General features: G+C 48.6%; 3 protein-coding genes and 1 non-coding gene across 5 annotated transcripts; 1 reads left to right on the forward strand and 3 right to left on the reverse strand.

Moving 5' to 3' along the window:
* Positions 1–1,752: 1,752 nt before the first annotated feature.
* On the reverse strand, positions 1,753–8,157 carry LOC136759266 (uncharacterized). 2 transcript variants are annotated; one of them, XM_066714184.1, is made up of 7 exons: positions 7,710–8,157; positions 4,329–5,191; positions 3,610–3,807; positions 3,051–3,225; positions 2,711–2,796; positions 2,477–2,580; positions 1,753–2,306 (listed from the first exon to the last, which is right to left on the reverse strand). In XM_066714184.1, exons 1-7 carry the CDS (start codon positions 7,759–7,761, stop codon positions 2,216–2,218), a joined length of 1,569 nt encoding a protein of 522 aa, XP_066570281.1. In that variant the 5' UTR covers positions 7,762–8,157; the 3' UTR covers positions 1,753–2,215. The 2 variants fall into 2 exon arrangements, with proteins under 2 accessions (XP_066570281.1, XP_066570282.1); XM_066714185.1 differs by lacking the exon at positions 7,710–8,157 and adding an exon at positions 5,636–5,938.
* A 104-nt stretch (positions 8,158–8,261) lies between these two features.
* Positions 8,262–8,333, forward strand: trnae-cuc (transfer RNA glutamic acid (anticodon CUC)). The gene has a single exon. It is a non-coding gene; the product is annotated as a tRNA-Glu (tRNA).
* A 991-nt stretch (positions 8,334–9,324) lies between these two features.
* Positions 9,325–14,886, reverse strand: plpbp (pyridoxal phosphate binding protein). The gene is made up of 8 exons (XM_066714186.1): positions 14,743–14,886; positions 13,166–13,273; positions 12,504–12,539; positions 12,292–12,367; positions 11,821–11,967; positions 11,587–11,729; positions 11,375–11,473; positions 9,325–11,261 (listed from the first exon to the last, which is right to left on the reverse strand). Exons 1-8 carry the CDS (start codon positions 14,830–14,832, stop codon positions 11,112–11,114), a joined length of 849 nt encoding a protein of 282 aa, XP_066570283.1. The 5' UTR covers positions 14,833–14,886; the 3' UTR covers positions 9,325–11,111.
* Positions 14,887–15,534: 648 nt separating this feature from the next.
* LOC136758285 (gastrokine-1-like) lies at positions 15,535–17,575 on the reverse strand. The gene is made up of 6 exons (XM_066712533.1): positions 17,492–17,575; positions 17,264–17,320; positions 16,881–17,018; positions 16,465–16,575; positions 16,096–16,234; positions 15,535–15,925 (listed from the first exon to the last, which is right to left on the reverse strand). Exons 1-6 carry the CDS (start codon positions 17,501–17,503, stop codon positions 15,831–15,833), a joined length of 552 nt encoding a protein of 183 aa, XP_066568630.1. The 5' UTR covers positions 17,504–17,575; the 3' UTR covers positions 15,535–15,830.
* Between the last annotated feature and the right edge of the window lie 1,167 nt (positions 17,576–18,742).

The following is an 18,742-nucleotide window of genomic DNA, read 5'->3' on the forward strand; positions in this document are numbered from 1 at the left end:
ATTTTAAAAATGAATCTTAATTGTTTTTAAAGATTTAGTTGCTTTTAAACCACATTGTTTAGGGTTTTTTGGTTTAGTTTTGTTATATTCTTTTGTCAAATACATTGACCGTTTTGGATTTAATTTTAAATGCATTGGACCTTTTTTGTTTGTTTTTTATTTTTACCTTTTTAATTGTTTCTTTATTTTGTCCAATGCATTTTCAGTTATTTTCAATGTATTTGACTTTTATGTTGGTGAGCAGTTTTTGCTTTTATCACGTTTGTTTTGTTGTTTTGGGCACGTTTATTTTGAAGTTAATTGTTTTATTGTTTGTTAAAAATCACAAAGATTTTAAATTTTTTTAAGTGATTTTAAGGATTGATTTTCTAAAGATTTTAATCATGAGTATTACAAAATTTTGAATTGTTTTTATTTATGTAAAATGAAAAATACTAAATACAATAAAATAGTATTTCTCCACAGGTTTGCCGTTCCTGCGCGGGTGACCGCCCAGCAGATCTTATATGGTCCTGCCAGGGGATTAACATCTTCCACCCTGAGGTGCTGGTGGCGTGTCGTCTGCGCAGTGAAGCAGGCCCTGAGGGAGGGACGGAATATCTGTCTATTCAATAAGCAGGAGCTGGACCCGATTGTCATCGCGCGGAGGGGCATGGTGCTTGTGAGAGACTACGTCAATCTGGAGGTCCATCAGAGGGGCAAGGAGGAAGCCTATAAGAACTGGCACATACAAGATCTGGGGGAGCTCAGGATCCCATGATGGGACCCACCTCCAGGGACGGTCAGTTCCCCCTGCTGGAGCCCGAGTCCAAGATCTTTTAACCATTTTATGAATGATTGTTTTTAAAATGACTTTTAAAATGAATCTTAACTGTTTTTAAAGATTTAGTTGTTTTTAAATCACTAATTGTTTAAGGTTTTTTTGGGTTTAGTTTTGTTCTATTTTTTTGTCAAATACATTGTCCATTTTGGATTTAATTTTAAATGCATTGGACCTTTTTTGTTTGTTTTTTATTTTTACCTTTTTAATTGTTTCTTTATTTTGTCCAATGCATTTTCAGTTATTTTCAATGTATTTGACTTTTATTGGTAGCAGTTTTGCTTTAATCACGTTTGTGTTGTTGTTTTGTGCACTTGTTTATTTGAAGTTAAGTATTTTGTTTTCGTTAAATCACACAGATTTTAAAAATTGTAAGTGATCTTAAAAAAAAGTTTTTAATCATAAGTATTAAAAATTGAAATGTTTTTATTTGTAATGTAAAATACTTTAAACAATAAAACAGTATATTGGTATTGAGAAAGTGGACAAATCATGAAAAGAAACTCCTTCAACATGAGACATATTGCGTCTACTCTCTTAAATGAAGAACTATACATTTTTGTTACTTTTCCTTTTTTGTATTATTTTTCCAGACGACATACTATTTTTCCCATTTTATACTACATTGTGTGCCTACAGTCTTTGTAATATGTGTTTGTACATTGAGATTTAGTATTGTATATTACTGCTGTGAACACTACACTTTGTTGAAGAGACTTGGGTATTTCTTGTGCAGATTTGGGATCCACCTTCCTAATTAAGCATATTATGTCTCCATTTATACACCTTCTTGTGCACATGGATATATATGCCTGACAAAGACCATACAGGTCAAAACATTGCATAATAAACACTGGGGAGCATTTATTCCAGTATGTGGATATCTTTTCAACCCTCCAAATATTAATTGACACACCAAAACTGCTTTCCAATGGAGGTTAACTTTTTTAAACATCTTTATTATAACACTGAATACAACATATACTGTATATACATATAATTCAGGGTATACCAGTCCACACACACACACACACACACACACACACACACACACACACACTCTATTATTGCACGAAAAACACGTCACAGTATTCAGAACACCTTCACTGATGTGGCATTAACCACCAGCTCTGATCTCAGTCGTTATAGCATCGTCTTCGACATCTTCACATGCACTGGAGAACTTCAGAACCACCAGAGTCAGAGAGGTCAAGGGTCACCAGCCCCAAACTGAGTACAGTATATTACAGTACAGGTCAGACTGCCATAAAAAAGCAGTTGTCTTTACAAATAATAAAAATATATAGAAAAAGGGACAGATCTGAGTTTGACAGAGACTCCAACTCCTCCCAGTGCATCCCCCGCAGTAGGCAGTACAGTGGGGGGTGGAGGTCTCTAGCGCACCGACAGGTTCTTCTCTCGCTTCTTGAACACAGAGCCCAGGCCCTGGCGGGTGCCCAGCTCGGCAGTGTCTAGCGTGTCTCTCCTGCCCAGACAGACAGCACAGTGTATCAGCGTGTCAATTAGACTCAATTATTCAATTTAAGGTGCTTTATTGGCAGGACTTACAATTAGCAGTGTTGCCAAATCAATTATACACTACACACACAGGGTAATATAATATTTCACAGACAATGTTTTGATTCTCCCTCTCACCGGCTCAGTTCAGCGGCGGCTCTCTTGCGCTCATCCTTCTTCTCCGATCTCCTCCTCAGACGGTACACCAGCCCTCTCACCCCGCCACGCTGCTTTCTGTCCAGCTGCAGGGACACAATGGCACAGAGACACACAGTCACACAATGAGACAGACACACACATACACACACACATACACAGGGACAAGGGGACAAACACGGTTCCCTTTCCCCCCAGCAGGGTGTGTCCTCTGACCTTGGTGTGCAGAGCAGGGGGCAGGGCTTCAGTGTCCAGCAGGTCTCCGGTGCTGTGGAAGCGCTGACCCTGGAACTCCCTTGGACCTGTCGATCAAACACCAGGCTGTCAGGCAAAGCAGTGTCCACACCCAGCTGGTCAACACCTGGAGAGAACTGTGGGGGGGGCACTAATTTCTTAGGCAAATTAGTTTAATCAATTAAAGTTAATATTTTTATTTATTTTTCATGGAAATTTCAAATTAACTGCAGACGAAAACCCTCCAGTGTCGCTGCGCTCTCTACCCGGGCAAATCGATAGTCACGCCCATCACTGATAAGTAAATAATTGGCAGCCTCACCCCATTGTATGTCACTGTGCAGAGAGAGAGATCGCTTGCGGAAGTGGGAGGGAGGAAGGGCCTCCTCTTGCGACGATTGGCTAGACAGGGCAGTGTGCCGGTTACAGCCTGCCTCCTGATTGGTCCGTGGGAACTTGTCAGTTGTGTAACACAGGCACTGTCCACATAGCAGCTCCTGTGGCAGAGGGAGAGAGGAGAGAGAGAGAGTACCAGATGAAGATCTTAACCTGGAGCGAACTGCAATTCTACAAGAGCTAAACACAATGGGAAAGGGATTAGAGACTGAGCCACAGTAGCCATCTGTTGCTCACAGTGCTCAGAAAGGCCACAGTATTGAGAAGCTGTAGGTCTGACACCCTGACTAAGGACCTGGTGTTCTCCCACAGGCTGGTGTGTGGGTGCAGTGACTGGCCCCACCAGGCAGGGGGCGCTCAACTCACTCTGGGTTGCTATACCTTTGTAAAGTTTCTGTGAGTTGACTATATGATTTTTGATTTCATGTCTTTGTTTTGTTCAATGAAGTATTTTGTAAAACTCTCGCTCTCTCTGTCCCCCTCACCTCCTGGTTGCCCAGTGTCCTCCTCTCTCTCTCCACTCGCTCCCTCTCTCTCTGCAGTTCCTGACTGGCCCTCTGCAGCCGGGCCATCTCCTCCAGCATGCGACACACCTGCTCCAGGTAGCCCAGCCCAGGACCAGAGCCAGGACTGGGAAGCAGCGAGTCCAGCGAGCTCGGTTCTGTACACAGCCCTGAGTCCACCTGAGGACAGATACAACTACTATTAGCAAGCTGCAGAGTCACGGACTGGACTGGACCAGACTGGACTGTACAGAGCCCCTGACGGCAGCCCCTGACACCACGTCATTCGATCACATCACAGGTGCATTCTTGGCACCTGTGATTTAATACTTCACATTCCTCTTCAAAGGTTACCATCAGATTTGGCTGTCACGCCAACACAGATCCGCATTCCACCCATAGCTGACCCCCGATTTACCTGGTGGAGGAGGGGGGGTGGGGGGTGCCAGATAAAGAAGACTAATTATACTGAGTCGTTACTGTGGGGGGGGGGGGGGGGGGGGGGGGGCGCAGCCTGCTCCTGCCTGATTGTCCAGTTTTCCGTTACACTGAACTGGTTCACAAGGGAACAGCGAGAGAGACAGAGACCACATTCATCCAAAACAGAAGGAAAGTCAATGCAACAAAACCTCAAAACAACACAGAATTAATCAACAGACAATAGGTAAACAACAGACAATAGATGTGAAACTGTGACTCACCGTGTCACCCCCCAGCCTCTGCAGTCCCCCCCCACAGCTCTGTGACAGCCTCTGCCCCAGGGAGGGTGCTCTCCTGTAGGGCCCTGGCCCACTGGGGACCTCTGGGGGCGGACTGTGACCTGCCCTGCAAACGGGCGGCAGAGTGGCATTGACATGGATGCTGTCCTCCAGGTCCGCCTCTCTGAGGGAGGGGACGGGGGACAGCTGGGGTCTCTGGGTCTTTTGCCGCCTCCAGTCCGTTCTGCGCAGTGCCTGTTCCACCCGGCGCAGAAGAGGTGGGGGTGGGGGGGCAGTGGCTGGGGCAAACATCTCCTCTGGGCCTTCCCCCCAATCCAGGGCGGAGGAGCAGGAGAAGGGAAAGGGAGAGGGAGAGGGGGAGGAGGAGGAAGAGGGCAGCTGCTCTGTGTCCGTGTCCGGCCAGAAGCTGTGCTCCGACAGCACGGTCTCGCAGCTCGGTAGTTCCACCCCCGAGTCCTCCGACTCCGACTTCAGCACCAGACTGGGTCTCCACGTCTTCCCCGAGTGGGACATCTGTTCTCTTTCAACGCTCCCCTCCTCCTTCTCACTCCTTATCTCCTCTGCCTCTTTCTCCAGAAAACCATTCCCCTCCTCCTCCGCTACATCCCCCGCCCCCTCCAAGGGGGACAAGCCCCTTTCCAAAATCGTCTCCTCTCCATCTTCTACCTCCTCCTCCTGCTGCGGCTGCTGCCTCTTCCTCACTTCCTTCTTCCCCTGCTCCTCTTCCTCCGTCCCCAAGCCTGTGCCCTCCCCCCACGCTTCCACAAATCTCCCGAAATTCCTGTACAGGTTCATCCTGGTCAGCACCACCTCTGCACGGCCCCCCGAGGAAGAGGAGGGGTGATCTGAGAGAGAGAGAGATGGACACAGGGTCAGAGAGGGAGAAAGGCCAGTGGGCTGCTGCTGCTACCGTATAATCCTACAGAGTTCAGTCCAGTGTGGAGGAAGAGTGCTACTCCAGATGGGCAGGCTGGCAGTGTCTCGATTCCCTGGTAGGTAAACTTAAAGACAGGTTCTAAATGGCTTCCCTCCTCCTCTCATCCTCCCCTTCCACCTCCTCCCTCCTGGAATGACGCCAGCTCATTCATGAACAAATTCCTGCTCCTCCGCCTGTCATTCTCCTTGCAGCTTTCTCACCCCAACCCCCGTTTACTCTCTCGCTCTCCTCTCTAGGCTCTTCACAAATCCCTCTTCCCTTGCCAGCTAGATAGTAAGCCCCCCACCCTCTCTCTCTCCTCATCTGTCTCTCTCTCCCTCAGTCATAGAGCAGTGAGTTAGTTACAACTCACCCATAATCCCTGACAGAGACACCGAGAGACACAGGAGTTTTGGACAGTGTTCCCCTGGGCTTTGGAGACAGAAAGCAGACACTCGGACACCCTGTTCCTGAGCAGGGGGCCGCTCTCTCAGTGTCCCCTCCCCGCCCACCTGCAGAACCAGCCCAGCCGGATCCACGGGGATGGCAGCAGACTGACAGTGTTGGAATGCTGTGGCTGAGCCCTACAGATAACTACAAATAACTACAGATATATAGTATAAATCGGTAGAAAATAACGTTATTGCTCCTGCAGAGACGCAGTCCAGTCCAGCAGGGGACAGACAGAGAGAAAGGCGGAGGGCAGACCGGACTGAACAGTGTAATGTCATGCGTGAGTGCATGTGTCTGGCAGCTCGTTCTTGGAGCCGCTCTCTATCAGCGCCGGCACATTCTGTCCAGGAAAGGTAACGGCATTCCCGGCATTCCGAAGCGACAGCCTTGTCACGGCCGACGCAGAAGAAGGAATTTTGTGTTTTTCTCCTTAACCTTTTGTTGCAGAGAAACACCAGGAGCAAATGTTGTTAATTAGGTTCATGTGTTTGTAAATTTGCATGAGGGAGGGAGTATCTATGTATATATGCTGTGTGTGTCTCGGGGACAAAGTCAATTAAGACTTTTAACAGCCCCTTTCCAAATGTTTACTGTTTTACAAAGATTAAACTAAAACGCCACACATTCACAGGCAAACCATAACCCCTTCCCAAGGCGGTGAAAATCTACTGCAAACATGATCTCACCTCCCCCCATGATCTCCATTGTGTTTGCAGACTGTTTACACCTGAGCTGAAAATCACACTTATTGTGTAAACCCACAGGAGCGAGAGAGTGGCAGAGAGAGATGGGGTACAGTCAATGAGAGAGAGAGAGAGACCCCCCCAGCATTTTCTACTGCTTTTACATGCTTATTAAAATTGGAAATCCACCAGGGAAAAGGAGTGGCACACCAAAATAATGGTAATAAAATTAACAGTACTTCTAATAGTGAACCACAGCACAGCTTGTTCTGTACGGGAGAGTGACCGAGAGAGCAGCCCAGGGTCATCGCCCATCCCAGTGCTCTGTTTGTTCCGCATTGTTCACATTTTTGTGTCCTTCCTCAGCACAGATGGGGGCGGTGTGTTGTGCATTGCTGAGCACTGACTGTCCTGTACCGTAACATTGTACTGCACTATACCGCAGGGTACGGCACTGAGCTGTCCTGCCGCCCAGCATGGCCTCAGTTCCGGCTCTAAGAGCATGACAGCTTCCATATGCACTTCATATAAGTGTTTTATTAAACTCCTGCTTGCTTACACATTGGTAGCTCTGCTGTTGAATGTGATTTCTCCTATTCCCCTAAATTCATACACTGGACTTCATAGCATCATGTCCGCAGTTCTCACTATTTCAACTAGAATGTATTGTGTAATGCATCTGTAAACACACACACACACACACACACACACACGCATGACATTGTCCAGCAGCGTCCTGGACACTGGGGTTAGGGGTAGGAACTGAGTGTCTTGCTGATTAAAATTGTGGACATTGGGACGCGTCATGCCGGACAGTCAGTGGAAACGCCTTGTCGCATCAATGATTGCGATCATATACAGATGAGTGCATAGGAAACACCCCCCATCAATCCGACCCGTATGGTCGTATAAAGTGTCGCACGGGTCTAGTCTGAATTGAATTGCATTGTAAGTCAGAGCTTTTAATACATAATTTGAAAACTAACAACTTATCAGTCCGACAACAATACTAAAGTTTTAGTTTTGTCGGCGAAATACTATGTATACACCCCCAGGTGAGAATCATTGTAACCTCCCACTGTTTCAAAAGGTCAGTCATAAAAGCGTGTCTGCAGCGTGAATGGGGGACAATGTAATTCTTTGTTAAAAAATGTCCAAATTCGGTACACGCACATATACGGGCTGTGTGTTGTTCCTGCGTGTCCTTGTCTGTGCGACTCTCCTGCTCCCAATACAGCAACCACGACAAGCAACCAAATGAATGAATGAATATCTGAATGAATGCAGGAATGAAAAGGTAAAGTGACGCACCTTCACCGCGCTGCACCCACAGACTCAGACTCCCGCGCCGTCTCGTCAGCATCACGACCCGCGTCTGGGCAGCATCCCAGGGGCTTCACACATCACAAGTAAATGAAAGTAGACTTCAAAGGGAAACTACGCTTTGCTAGTAACTTGCTAGCAGTTGAGTAACTGGACTGTCAGCTGCGGGTGGGAACTCAAAAGGGAGGAGGTAGTGAGTGAAAGACCCCGCCGTCTGTTGTGCTGTGATCAACGCGCAGATTGCACGGGTCTCCACCGCCAGCCTCTGCTCCCTGTGCGCGGCGTGGGGACGCGTCTGTGCCGGGGCCGGGGCTGCAGCTGGGCTCGGCGTGGGCTGGGAGTGTCGTGCCTGAATTGGAGAGGAGGGGTGGGTATCTTGTGTACGCTTTCCAGCGCGGGCTCCATGCACAGGCGTGGGACTTTCCTTGCACCTCCCCCAGTTATGGACGGACCAGTTAGGGTTTGAGCGCCGCCCATCCGACCACGGCAGATATGACAGCCCCGCAATTGAGCCAATCAGGTGCTGCTGGTTTGCGTCAGTCCCTGGTGGTCTAGTGGTTAGGATTCGGCGCTCTCACCGCCGCGGCCCGGGTTCGATTCCCGGTCAGGGAAAGTGATCTTTTTATCTGATTTCGGCCGCGCTCTTAAATGTATAATTAATGGACGTGTTGCTCCGCTTTGCCTTGTTGTTAAGCATTACACCTCTATGTAAGTGCTTTGGAAGCTCTGCTATAACCGACTCATCGCCAATCATGTTTTTTGTTTAATTGAAGTTTAATTGAATCAGTCAGTTTATCAATCGAGATTGTCCTTCTGTGTTGTGCGCCTGCGCGGAGTGTAAGCGCAGAGGATACGAGCTGGAATTCACACCTCAGTCAGTCACTTATTCAAAGCTTATCTGGCGGAGACGGCATTGTTTTCAAGAAGCGGGGATCAGTGTGTACGTGACCAGAGGCGGGTGCAGGTGGAGATGGGGGGGAAGGGCGTGTGGCTGCTGCATCATTTTAATTGTGAAGTGTGTAAACCTGTGTTGTCGGTTCAGCTTAAACCTCCCCCTCCATCCCTTATCCCTTCTGGAACTGGACACGCTTCTGAGAGAGAGTACACCTGAAAACAATACAACACAAACAAGAACACAGCTGGGCCCCCCAACCTGGCTGTTGATCAGCCCACCAGTACCACGCACACCGGCCACCTGGACACCACATGGCATGGAAATATTCCAGCTGCCCTGGTCACTGTGTTGGGATTTGGACAGTGGAAACATCACACATACCCCCACCTCAGTGAGCCCGGGGGCCCAGAATGCAGCCCAGACCCAGTATGGTATAGTTCTGTCCTGTATCACATGACACAGTACTGCTCCACTGCCCTGTGCTATAATGCATTGGATCGCACAACCTCACACTGTGATGAACTCTGATATATTGTGCCGGGGTCGCTGGGCTGGAATACCTGGTTTTCCATTGCACTGCACTCCACCATGGTAGATTGTATTGTAGTGCATTGTCTTGTATGGTACATTGCCGTATTGTAGTACAGCACTGTGCAGTACCGTGTGTGTCGTTCATAGAGCTGCAAACCCACAACACACAGCCAGAGCTCTCCTCAGACAAACGTTTAATGCGGTTAGTCAGATATATTTCACAGATATGTCTACGATTTTAAAAATAGTCATTTATTAGAACACTTTTAAAACTAAAATAGTTTCATCATCATGATATCATTTATTTATTTACGAGTTTAAAATTCTCTCGGACGGCTTGCTATCACCCATCAGCCGTGGGATCACACACTCAGGCAGGCAGAGTACGCTGTTCTGCTCCGGCACCCTGGATTCACCCTCAGGGGTGCGTGGCCCTGGACCTGGAGAGGCCCCATCCTGCAGGGCCTGTCAGTCAATGCAGACCAAGAACAGACAGCGCCTCAGAAACACCCCCTCCAATCACTTTGAACCTGGGGGGTCATCTCGGTCAGCTGATTCAGATGATTGGTAACAAACTGAAGATCAGAGTCCTCCGAAGCCCCTGGCACAGTGGTTTCCCTGCCCGGGCCGCCCCTGCCGAGGTGCCAACGTGGTGTCCAGTGGCGGGGGAGTCAGTCAGCGGGGCTGGTTTGCGGTCACAGAAGCGCCTCTCGTCTCTTTTCTCTTCGACCTGCTTTCACACTCACAACCAGAACCTGGACGGCTGGACCAGTGGGTCAGGACGCTGGTTGGCGTGCTGGGGTGACTGGCTGGGGAGACCGGACAGCACATCTGACAGAGGGGCCAGGGACGGCCGCCGTGGCAACAGAGCCAGTCCAGAGAGGCAGAGGGAGAGGAGCATGATGGGACTGCAGAGAACAGGAGGGCGGATGTGGGAGAGAGGGGCAGGCGGGGCCAGGGAGGCACAACTAAGATTGCGTTTGTGGAGCACAGATTGGCGTGGCACGAATGCAACCTAACTGTGATGTAATACCCAGCTAGCTAGCTAACTAACTAACTAACTAACTAACTAACTAGAGTTACCCATCAGGACAATGACTGGGAAAAAAACAGAATGAAATGGACAGAGGGATAGATAGAAAGAAAAAGAGAGGACAAGATTACAGACTCCAACTCTAAGCTCCTGTTCAAAAGTTTTTACAAAGATGTCACACCTATCTGTTTATTTACCAAGTTTATTATTATTTAGTTCATTATATAAATTAAATTTCAAAACAGACTTTCCCACAACGCCATACTAGCCTGTCTTCAGCGCATCTCCCAAGCCCAGATAAACAATCTCACACACCCACACACTCACTGATACACACACACAATCGCACACTCCTCAGAGCACCCCAGAGGCAGCACGGACAGTCCCCACGCTGTCGCTGGTCCTGGTCTGAAGCTGTGCTCGGGTAAATCTGGTTCAGATATAACCTGCTGTTGTGTCAGTGAAAGAGGGCAGAGCACAGAGATGTGCCCAGCTGTGCTGCTGCCCCCTTCTGGTGGCACTGTGTTACTGAGTCTCTCTCTCTCCCTAGCTTTATCTGTCATCCCTCTTTCTGTCCCCACACCCCCTTCTCCATCTGTCTCTCTATCTCAATGCAGCAAGGAGGAAAGAAAGAATGAGAGAGAAAGGTACAGGGGGATCTGAGTTAGGAGGTATTCATGGGGCTGTGTGTGTGTTTTTGTGCAAGTATGTTACAATTTGAGTGTGCATGTAAGTGTGACTATGTCTACGTTAGTGTGCCTCAGTTAGTGCGTCAGTGTGTGCTCTGTGTCTTTCTGAAACAGACAGACAGACAGACAGACCCCTCCTCAATGACTCCAGACAGATCGACCAGCTCTCAGCACTCTCTGTCCGAACCTCTGTCTCGCTCTCTCTCTCTGGGGGGGGGGGGGGGGGGGGCTAGGGTCGGAGGTCATTGCTCCTTCACGGTCAGCCGCTCCAGCTTCCCCACCGCCTCCTCTGTCACGACCTTTGTCTTCCTCTCTGGGCTGGGCGTGTTGGGGTACCCCCGGTCCCCGAAGATTGTACTGCCCACCCTCACGTTGGTAGAGCCCACTTCGATCTGCATGGGGGGGGCATAAAATACAATGAGAGAGGGCATTGAGCTGAAGTCTGAGAATGAGCGTGCGCGTGTGTGTGTGTGTGTGTGTGTGTGTGTGTACGTCTCAGTTGTACCGCGTGCTCGAAGTCGTTGGACATCCCCATACTGAGCTCCACTGTCTCAGGTCCCACCTGCAAAGAGGTGCACACCTCCCTCCTCTGAGAGAGCAGCATCTACAGAGAGAGAGAGGGAGAGAAACATGTAAGAGAGAGGGACACAGAGATAGAGAGAGAGGCAGACACACAGACAGAGGGTGGAGGGAGATGACCGTAGAGAGGCCGTGTACCTGGAAGTCTGGGTTGGGCCCCTGGCTGAGGTCGTAGCCGTAGCGCCCGATGGTCATGAGCCCCATGAACTCGAGGGCGGGGCAGCTGGCCATGATGTGCTGCACTGTGGTCACTGTGTCGCCCGGGGGCAGGCCGTGCTTACCTACACGAACACACACACACACATTATTTAACTTACTGCCATTTATGTTTTTGTTTATGTATTTTTTGTTATAGACACCCCACACACTTACTGTCCTCTCCGCTGGTGTTGATCTGAACCATGACCTTTAACTTCTGGCCGGAGGTGGAGGTCGGCCGCACTTTTTGCCAGGCGGCGTTGACTTTGTCAGCTAGGTTTACCGAGTCCACCGTCTCCACCATGAACAGGTTCGGAACCGCTGGAGGAGAGAGGGAGGTCAGAGAGAGCCGTCTTCATACCTTATTAACAACAAATGAAGAAAAAAGAAAAAGCAGGAGAAAAAAAAAAAAATACTACCCCACCAACATCTTCACCACAGCCCCTCTGCCAGCACAGCTCTGTGCCTATCTGCCTCTCCCATGTCAGAACAATGCTTTGGCAACACTGATGTCAATTTGTCTGCCAATAAAGCTCAACCGACTTGAACTGAACTGAAAAGCACCGTGAGGCTGTCAGGAAATGTGAAAACATGCATGGGAGACACAGGCTATGAAAACGAGCTGCAGGCGCAGTGCCAGCTCACCCATCAGCTTGTTCACATTCTTCTTCTGCAGGTGACCAATGAAGTGCCACTTAATCTCTGGACAGGAGGACAGCACCTGCCAGGTAACACACAGACAGACACGGACAGAAAGAGTCAGACAGAGAGACACATAGGCAGAGTCAGGGAAGTTACCGATTGTGAGGAGAGACTGAGTGGCTGAACGGCACTGTGTGGTACCTGTCTTTACTCACCTGAGGGTTCGAGGCCTTCTCCAGCAGCTCCTGAACCTGGACAAGTAAAGGCTGATGAGAATTAGGAGGAGTCGCAGTTTTAATGCTATAATTCTATGATCTCATGGAAACCTGAAACTGGGACAGACGTTCACCTTTCAGCAGGATAATGACCCAAAGCACACCGCCAAAACTACACTGGAGTGGCTAAGGGACACAAAGATAAAGTGGCCCAGTCAGAGCCCCGTCCTAAATCCAATCAGAAATGTGTGGCATGACTTGAAGATTGCGGTCCATCAATGCTCCCCAAGGAATTTGAAAGAGCTTGAACAGTTTTGTAAAGAAGAATGGTCAAATATTGTCAATCTAGGTGTACAAATTTGGTACAGATCTATCCCGACAGACTCACAGCTGTAATTGCTGTCAAAGGTTCTTCCACCAAGTATTAACTCAGGGCGGTGGAGACTTATCTTGATATTTCAGTTTTGTATTTTATATATTTTTCCTCAATAAAACATGTTTTCCCCTAAACAGTGTGGAATGTACTGTTCAGATAGGTGGAAAAAATCCTCATTTAAACACACAAAACTCTGAGACGCACACACTGCAAAATGTGAAAAAAGTCCACAGTACTATATATAGAACAACAATAACACCAACAACTCCAGCCAGGCCACACTCACGTAGTTCTCCCCGAAGTTGCGCTGGCCGTACCGGTACGCCTCGATTACCATCTCCGGCGGCTTCGTCTTACTGACCGCCACCAGCCGGGGGTGCAGGTTGGGCAGAGACTGCGGAGAGAGAGGAGAGGAGAGGAGAGGGGTCAGGGGTCAGACACCGATATACCACTTCCAAAATATTATAATATTATTGTTTAACAATGTTAAATTTGCCTGGTAAATGATTGGACCAAGCTGAGGTTGTCTTTGATCCCTGTGCATTGACCAGTCAGCTGGAACAGGCACAATACTAAACACTGCACGTGTACACACACACATAGAGACACACATGCACGCACACACGCACAGGCACATAGAGACACAGGCACATAGAGACACAGGCACATAGAGACACAGGCACATAGAGACACAGAGACACACACACGCACAGGCACATAGAGACACACACACGCACACACACAGGCACATAGAGACACACGCACGCACACACACACACAGGCACATAGAGACACACACAGGCACATAGAGACACACACACAGGCACATAGAGACACACACGCACACACACATGCACATAGAGACACACACGCACACGCACACACACACAGGCACATAGAGACACACACAGGCACATAGAGACACACACAGGCACATAGAGACACACACAGGCACATAGAGACACACACGCACACACACACACACAGGCACATAGAGACACACGCACACACAGACACACGCACACACACACACACAGGCACATAGAGACACACACCCACACACACACACACAGGCACATAGAGACACACACACGCACACACACACACACACAGGCACACACACACACGCGCGCACACACACACACACAGGCACATAGAGACACAGGCACATAGAGACACAGGCACATAGAGACACAGGCACATACACATAGACACACACACAAATTGTATTACACAATTGACCCACACACATACTCAGATTACAGTTTTTATGGATTCAAGGTGGAAATCATTAATCATTAATTAAACGACACTATAGGTTTATAAGAATTGATTTGCATATAATATAAGAAGAAATCATAGCTATTCTTTATAGATAGGCGAGAGTACAACTTTCAACCCCTGTGACTCATTTAAATAAATCCCCAGGCGGAACTCCCACACTTCTCTGGGACGGTCACGCCGCGCCGTGATCGGGGGACTGCGCCTGCGCGGGTCCAGTGTGGGTCAGACCCACTGGACAGCTCTGACTACACGAACAGCAAACTGGACACTGGAGTGAGTCTATTTATAGAAAACAGCAGGAGGAGGACGGACCCACACACACTGACAGTGCACCTCCCGAAGACTGTACAAAGGCAGTCACAGGGGCACTCTTCTGGTTGGTGACAGAGCAGGTTCGGGGGGCTTTACACCGGACTGGCGTGCAGAGCCGGACCGCTCGGAAGACCCGCTACAGGACAGAGGCTGCCTCGGTGCCTCGTTTTACGTCACTATAGCTGCATGACAGCTAACGCACTCTACTCCCCCACCCCCAGGCCGGCCAGCCTCCTGCCCCGCATCCCCCCCGTTTCCTGAGCTCACCTGCGGGCGCCGGGCCGCTGCCTGCTGGACCCGGTCTAGGACAGCACATAGCGCCTTGCCGACCTCCTCCGACATGCCTCCTCTCCACATAGCCCTGCGCGGCGACAGTGAGCGTGTGTGACTCACTTCCGCTCCGCTGCCGCGATCCCCTCGACTGACAGCTGCCAGAGCCTACCGGGGAGGCGTGGGCCCGGCGTCGGACCAATCCGGGCGCAGGACAGAAAGAGGGCGGGGGAGGGGCGCTGACGTCAAGACGTTGGCCTTCTAGCGCCGCCATCTTGGGGAGGTCAGCCGTTTAGGAAATTCTTATTGTACTTATTTTTAACACTTGTTTTTTCATTGTTTATTCAATGTTATAACCGAGATTTACTGATTTATTTGTGTACATTAGGTGCAACGTTTTCAGGTACTCAACACTGCCGGAGTGTCAACCACTGTGTCCTAAAATCCCCCACCCACCCCCTCCTTGAACTCGTGGATTAATAAATAAATAAATTATTTGACGTCAAACGCTGCATAAATTACTCATACTGAAAAGGTGTATTTGAGGACAGAAGATCTGCAATACAATACAATAACATAAAAATAAAACATGTTCCTAAAAACAATAAATATATAATCATAATAATAACAACAACTAATCTTTGCTGTACTACAGCTCTTCAGGACCAGGGCTGGAGACCCCTGCAGCGCCCAGTGTAATCCAGGCTGGTCAGTTGTGTTGTGTTTCTTGTGTGTTGTGCTTTTTGCTTCTGATATTGATGATAAAGAAACAAGCAGACAGACAGCAGATTGATGAATATGAAAGAATTTATTGGGTAAAGGCAGGTTTGGGGTCTACAGCAGGGACAGACATAACCACCACTCTCACATTGCTGAGCATCTTCAATCCTTTCCTGATTTTACAGACTCTCTCTCTTTTCTCCACCCCACTGCAGTAAAAACACCAACAGCCCACAAAGCAGAGAACACTGGGAAGTGCGCCGCCATGAGAGTCCCATCTGCTGTCCCTGGATCTACGAAGGGAGTCTGGGGAAGCTGCCACAAGGGGTCAGTGGCAGGGGGATCCGGGGGTCAGCAGGGGGTCATTACCAGACTCCGATGTGTCCACATAGGTTAACGTCGATCAGGAAGAGGAGGTTGATATTGAGGCAGGCACCAGCATCTCCGTACAGCATGTTACCTGTGAGAGAGAGAGAGGGAGGGAGGCAGGGAGGGAGGCAGTGAGGGAGGGGGAGAGGGTGTGAGAGTAGAGACAGAGAAAGAGATGAGACAGAGAGAGAGAGAGAGATGAGAAGGAGAGAGAAAGAGATGAGACAGAGAGAGAAGAATGAGACCCTCCCCCTTCCTCACCAATCTGCTCCTGTGCCCAGTTGACGGTCAGGTCGCGACAGAGTGTGTTCACCGGGGCCCCCAGGCCAGACAGGTCCTTGATGTGGGCGGGGGTCACGGTGTACTGACGAGGAGGGGCAGGGGCCGACTGCTTCCCGCTCTGCAGAGAGAGAGAGAGAGAGAGAGAGAGAGAGAGGGATCGGCATCACAAAATTAATTAAAATATAGAATGTTCCCAGACAGCTGTTACAAAAAAAGTCAGTTATGTTCAGTATGTTCTGAAACTAAGCCCATGCCACTTGCTTGACATGCCAGTAAAGCACTGAAATCTGTATTCTGTCTCTTCTTCCGGTCTCTCCCCACTCTCTCCTCTCCTCCCTCTCTGCTCACCTTCTGCTCCTGCAGTATCTGCTTCAGTTTGTCCAGACTGGGGAATGTCGCCTTGTTCATTCTGACCAGGACACACGACTGGCTGTCAAACATCCTGTAGGCGATGACCCCCTGGCAGCCAATAAATAACCAATAACCAGTGGTCAGTAATCTGTTATCAGTCATCTATAATCAGCAATCACTGAAAAGATTAAAAATCCCATCATCAATAAACCAAAGGTCAATAACCCATCTGTAGTCGACACACAATTGACCACACATTGATACATAATCTATAATCAATATTATATGATGACCATAATAGAAACTGAGAGACTTTCACTTTCACACATTAAGACATAAATAAATTAACTAACTTCACCATGTTGTTATTATTATTATTATTAATATGAATGACTTGTTTGTTAATTACTCACAGTCTTGTAGTCAATGACGAGGGTCACAGATTTGCGCCCCTCCCCTACATGCTCAATAGCCAGGCCCTTCGCCTCATCAATCAGCAGGGTGTGGTGACTCTCCTTCCCATCCTTCCCCTTCTTCATCACTGACATACTCTGAGAGAGGGAGGGCGAGAAGGTGAGGGAAGGAGAAGGGAGAGAGAGGGAGAGGTGGAAAGGGTGAGACAGTATTAGAGAGCGTTCGATGCCATCCACACCGAAGGGGTTTGAGAGAAAGAGAGAGAGAGAAAGAGAGGGAACAAACTGACAGTGGTAAAAGGATCAAAAGAGAAATATAGAGAGAGGGAAAACCAAGCAGAGAGAGAGAGAGAGAGAGAGACAGAGAGAGTGTTCAGACTCACCTCTTCAGCGAAGATGGGGGCCAGGAGGACTCCGAGGAGGAGAGAGACAAACAGACTCTGTGAGAGAGAAACAAAAAACTTTGTTAAAGGACCATTTAAACTACAGACAGACAGACACACACACATGCACATCTCCCTACACAAGCATCTGCATCTCCAGCCAGAGGCCATTAAGGCAACAACAGCAGGACTACAAGCAGAGCCCACAGCTGGATTCATGGAGCTTACCTTAGCCATCATGGTGTTAGTTGGTGTGATTCGCAGTGATGATGCCAGGATAGAGCTGACTGGTGCCCGGCTGCTTTCTGTGCCACTATATATACCAGTGGTAGAGGGGGTGAGGCCAGCCCAAGACAAACTCAACAAAGACACATTAAAGAATCACACAGAGTAGCAACATCAAATACTATTATATACTATTATATGATATGGATTTCCTTTTCTTGTTGTTCTGTATCTCGGGCCTCAATCAGGGAACTCCAAACACACATATTGACTTTGCAGGTGTGGACTGTGAATGGGCCAGAGAAGCGATAAGATGGGAGAGGAACACCCAAAATCTCCACCTCTGGAGTGTCTTTGTCTTGTGTTGGTGCTAGTGTGTTGTGCGGTGTATGTGTGGGAATGGAGGTGTACCCTGGGAATGGAGGGTGGGACATATTGACGATACAATTTTATTTTTGTTAGTTGAGGTATTTTTGTTGATTAGGGTGTATAGGGTTTAAATATTGTGTTTCGGAAAGATTCCAGTCTGACTCTAACTCAGGAAACTATGTTTGCTAAGGAAGGCCAGTATCTGGATGTTTATGATTCAGCTCCCTCATTTGTATTAGTCCTTGAGGGTAATTAGTCCTTGATTCCTGCTGTATCTGAGGGCTGCTGTGTTTCAACATCCCGTTGCAGATGCTGTCTGGGCGCAGACTTTGCGTTTGAACAGTGAGAATTAGGAGGACCGGAGGGAAGTGCACCGCCATGAGAGTCCTGTCTGCGGTCCCTGGATCTACGGAGAGGGGGCGGGGAAGCTGCCACAAGGGGACGTCGGGAGCACGATCTTGGTGCCGGCAGGTAACTCCAAACACACATATTGACTTTGTAGGTGCCGGCTGCTGGGAAAATGGGTTAGAGAAGCGATAAGACGGGAGAGGAACACCCAAAATCTCCCAGCAGGAGTCTCCAGTCTCCGATCTGCTTTATTCACCTAAAATATATTTGATCCACCTGTTTTATTATATACACTTAAACCTAATACTAAAACAATGAAACAAACTATATTTTAATAATTTAATTCTCATTTAAAATGAATCTGTGAAACAACTCGTGCTTCAGGGTAGAAGACGATATCCGGTGGGGACACCATTACACAGACTTTCCCACCCCTCCTCGTCTGCCCTGCATGTTATCTCACAATCTCAAAGCCACTATCACTGGCCCAATATCTCTGGCCAACTAACTCAACTGCAAGCAGTCCACACGAGAGCC

The sequence above is a fragment of the Amia ocellicauda genome, chromosome 9 (assembly GCF_036373705.1).
Source record: "Amia ocellicauda isolate fAmiCal2 chromosome 9, fAmiCal2.hap1, whole genome shotgun sequence".
Taxonomy (NCBI): Eukaryota; Metazoa; Chordata; class Actinopteri; order Amiiformes; family Amiidae; genus Amia; species Amia ocellicauda.

Bases quoted from the DNA above. Each gene is read 5' to 3' on its own strand.
- LOC136759266 (XM_066714184.1), bottom strand. From the start codon at position 7,761: ATGCTGACGAGACGGCGCGGGAGTCTGAGTCTGTGGGTGCAGCGCGGT. The intron at 2,797-3,050 runs GTGAGGCTGCCA...TTTGATCGACAG, and splicing joins GCACAGTGACATACAATGGG to GTCCAAGGGAGTTCCAGGGT. The intron at 2,581-2,710 runs GTCAGAGGACAC...GTGTCCCTGCAG, and splicing joins CCCCTGCTCTGCACACCAAG to CTGGACAGAAAGCAGCGTGG.
- LOC136758285 (XM_066712533.1), bottom strand. The intron at 17,019-17,263 runs GTGAGTCTGAAC...TCCCTCTCTCAG, and splicing joins CCCCCATCTTCGCTGAAGAG to AGTATGTCAGTGATGAAGAA. The intron at 16,235-16,464 runs GTGAGCAGAGAG...CTCTCTCTGCAG, and splicing joins AGATACTGCAGGAGCAGAAG to AGCGGGAAGCAGTCGGCCCC.
- plpbp (XM_066714186.1), bottom strand. From the start codon at position 14,832: ATGTGGAGAGGAGGCATGTCGGAGGAGGTCGGCAAGGCGCTATGTGCT. The intron at 13,274-14,742 runs GTGAGCTCAGGA...CTCTCTCCGCAG, and splicing joins CAGCGGCCCGGCGCCCGCAG to TCTCTGCCCAACCTGCACCC. The intron at 11,968-12,291 runs GTGAGCTGGCAC...TCTCTCCTCCAG, and splicing joins GAATGTGAACAAGCTGATGG to CGGTTCCGAACCTGTTCATG.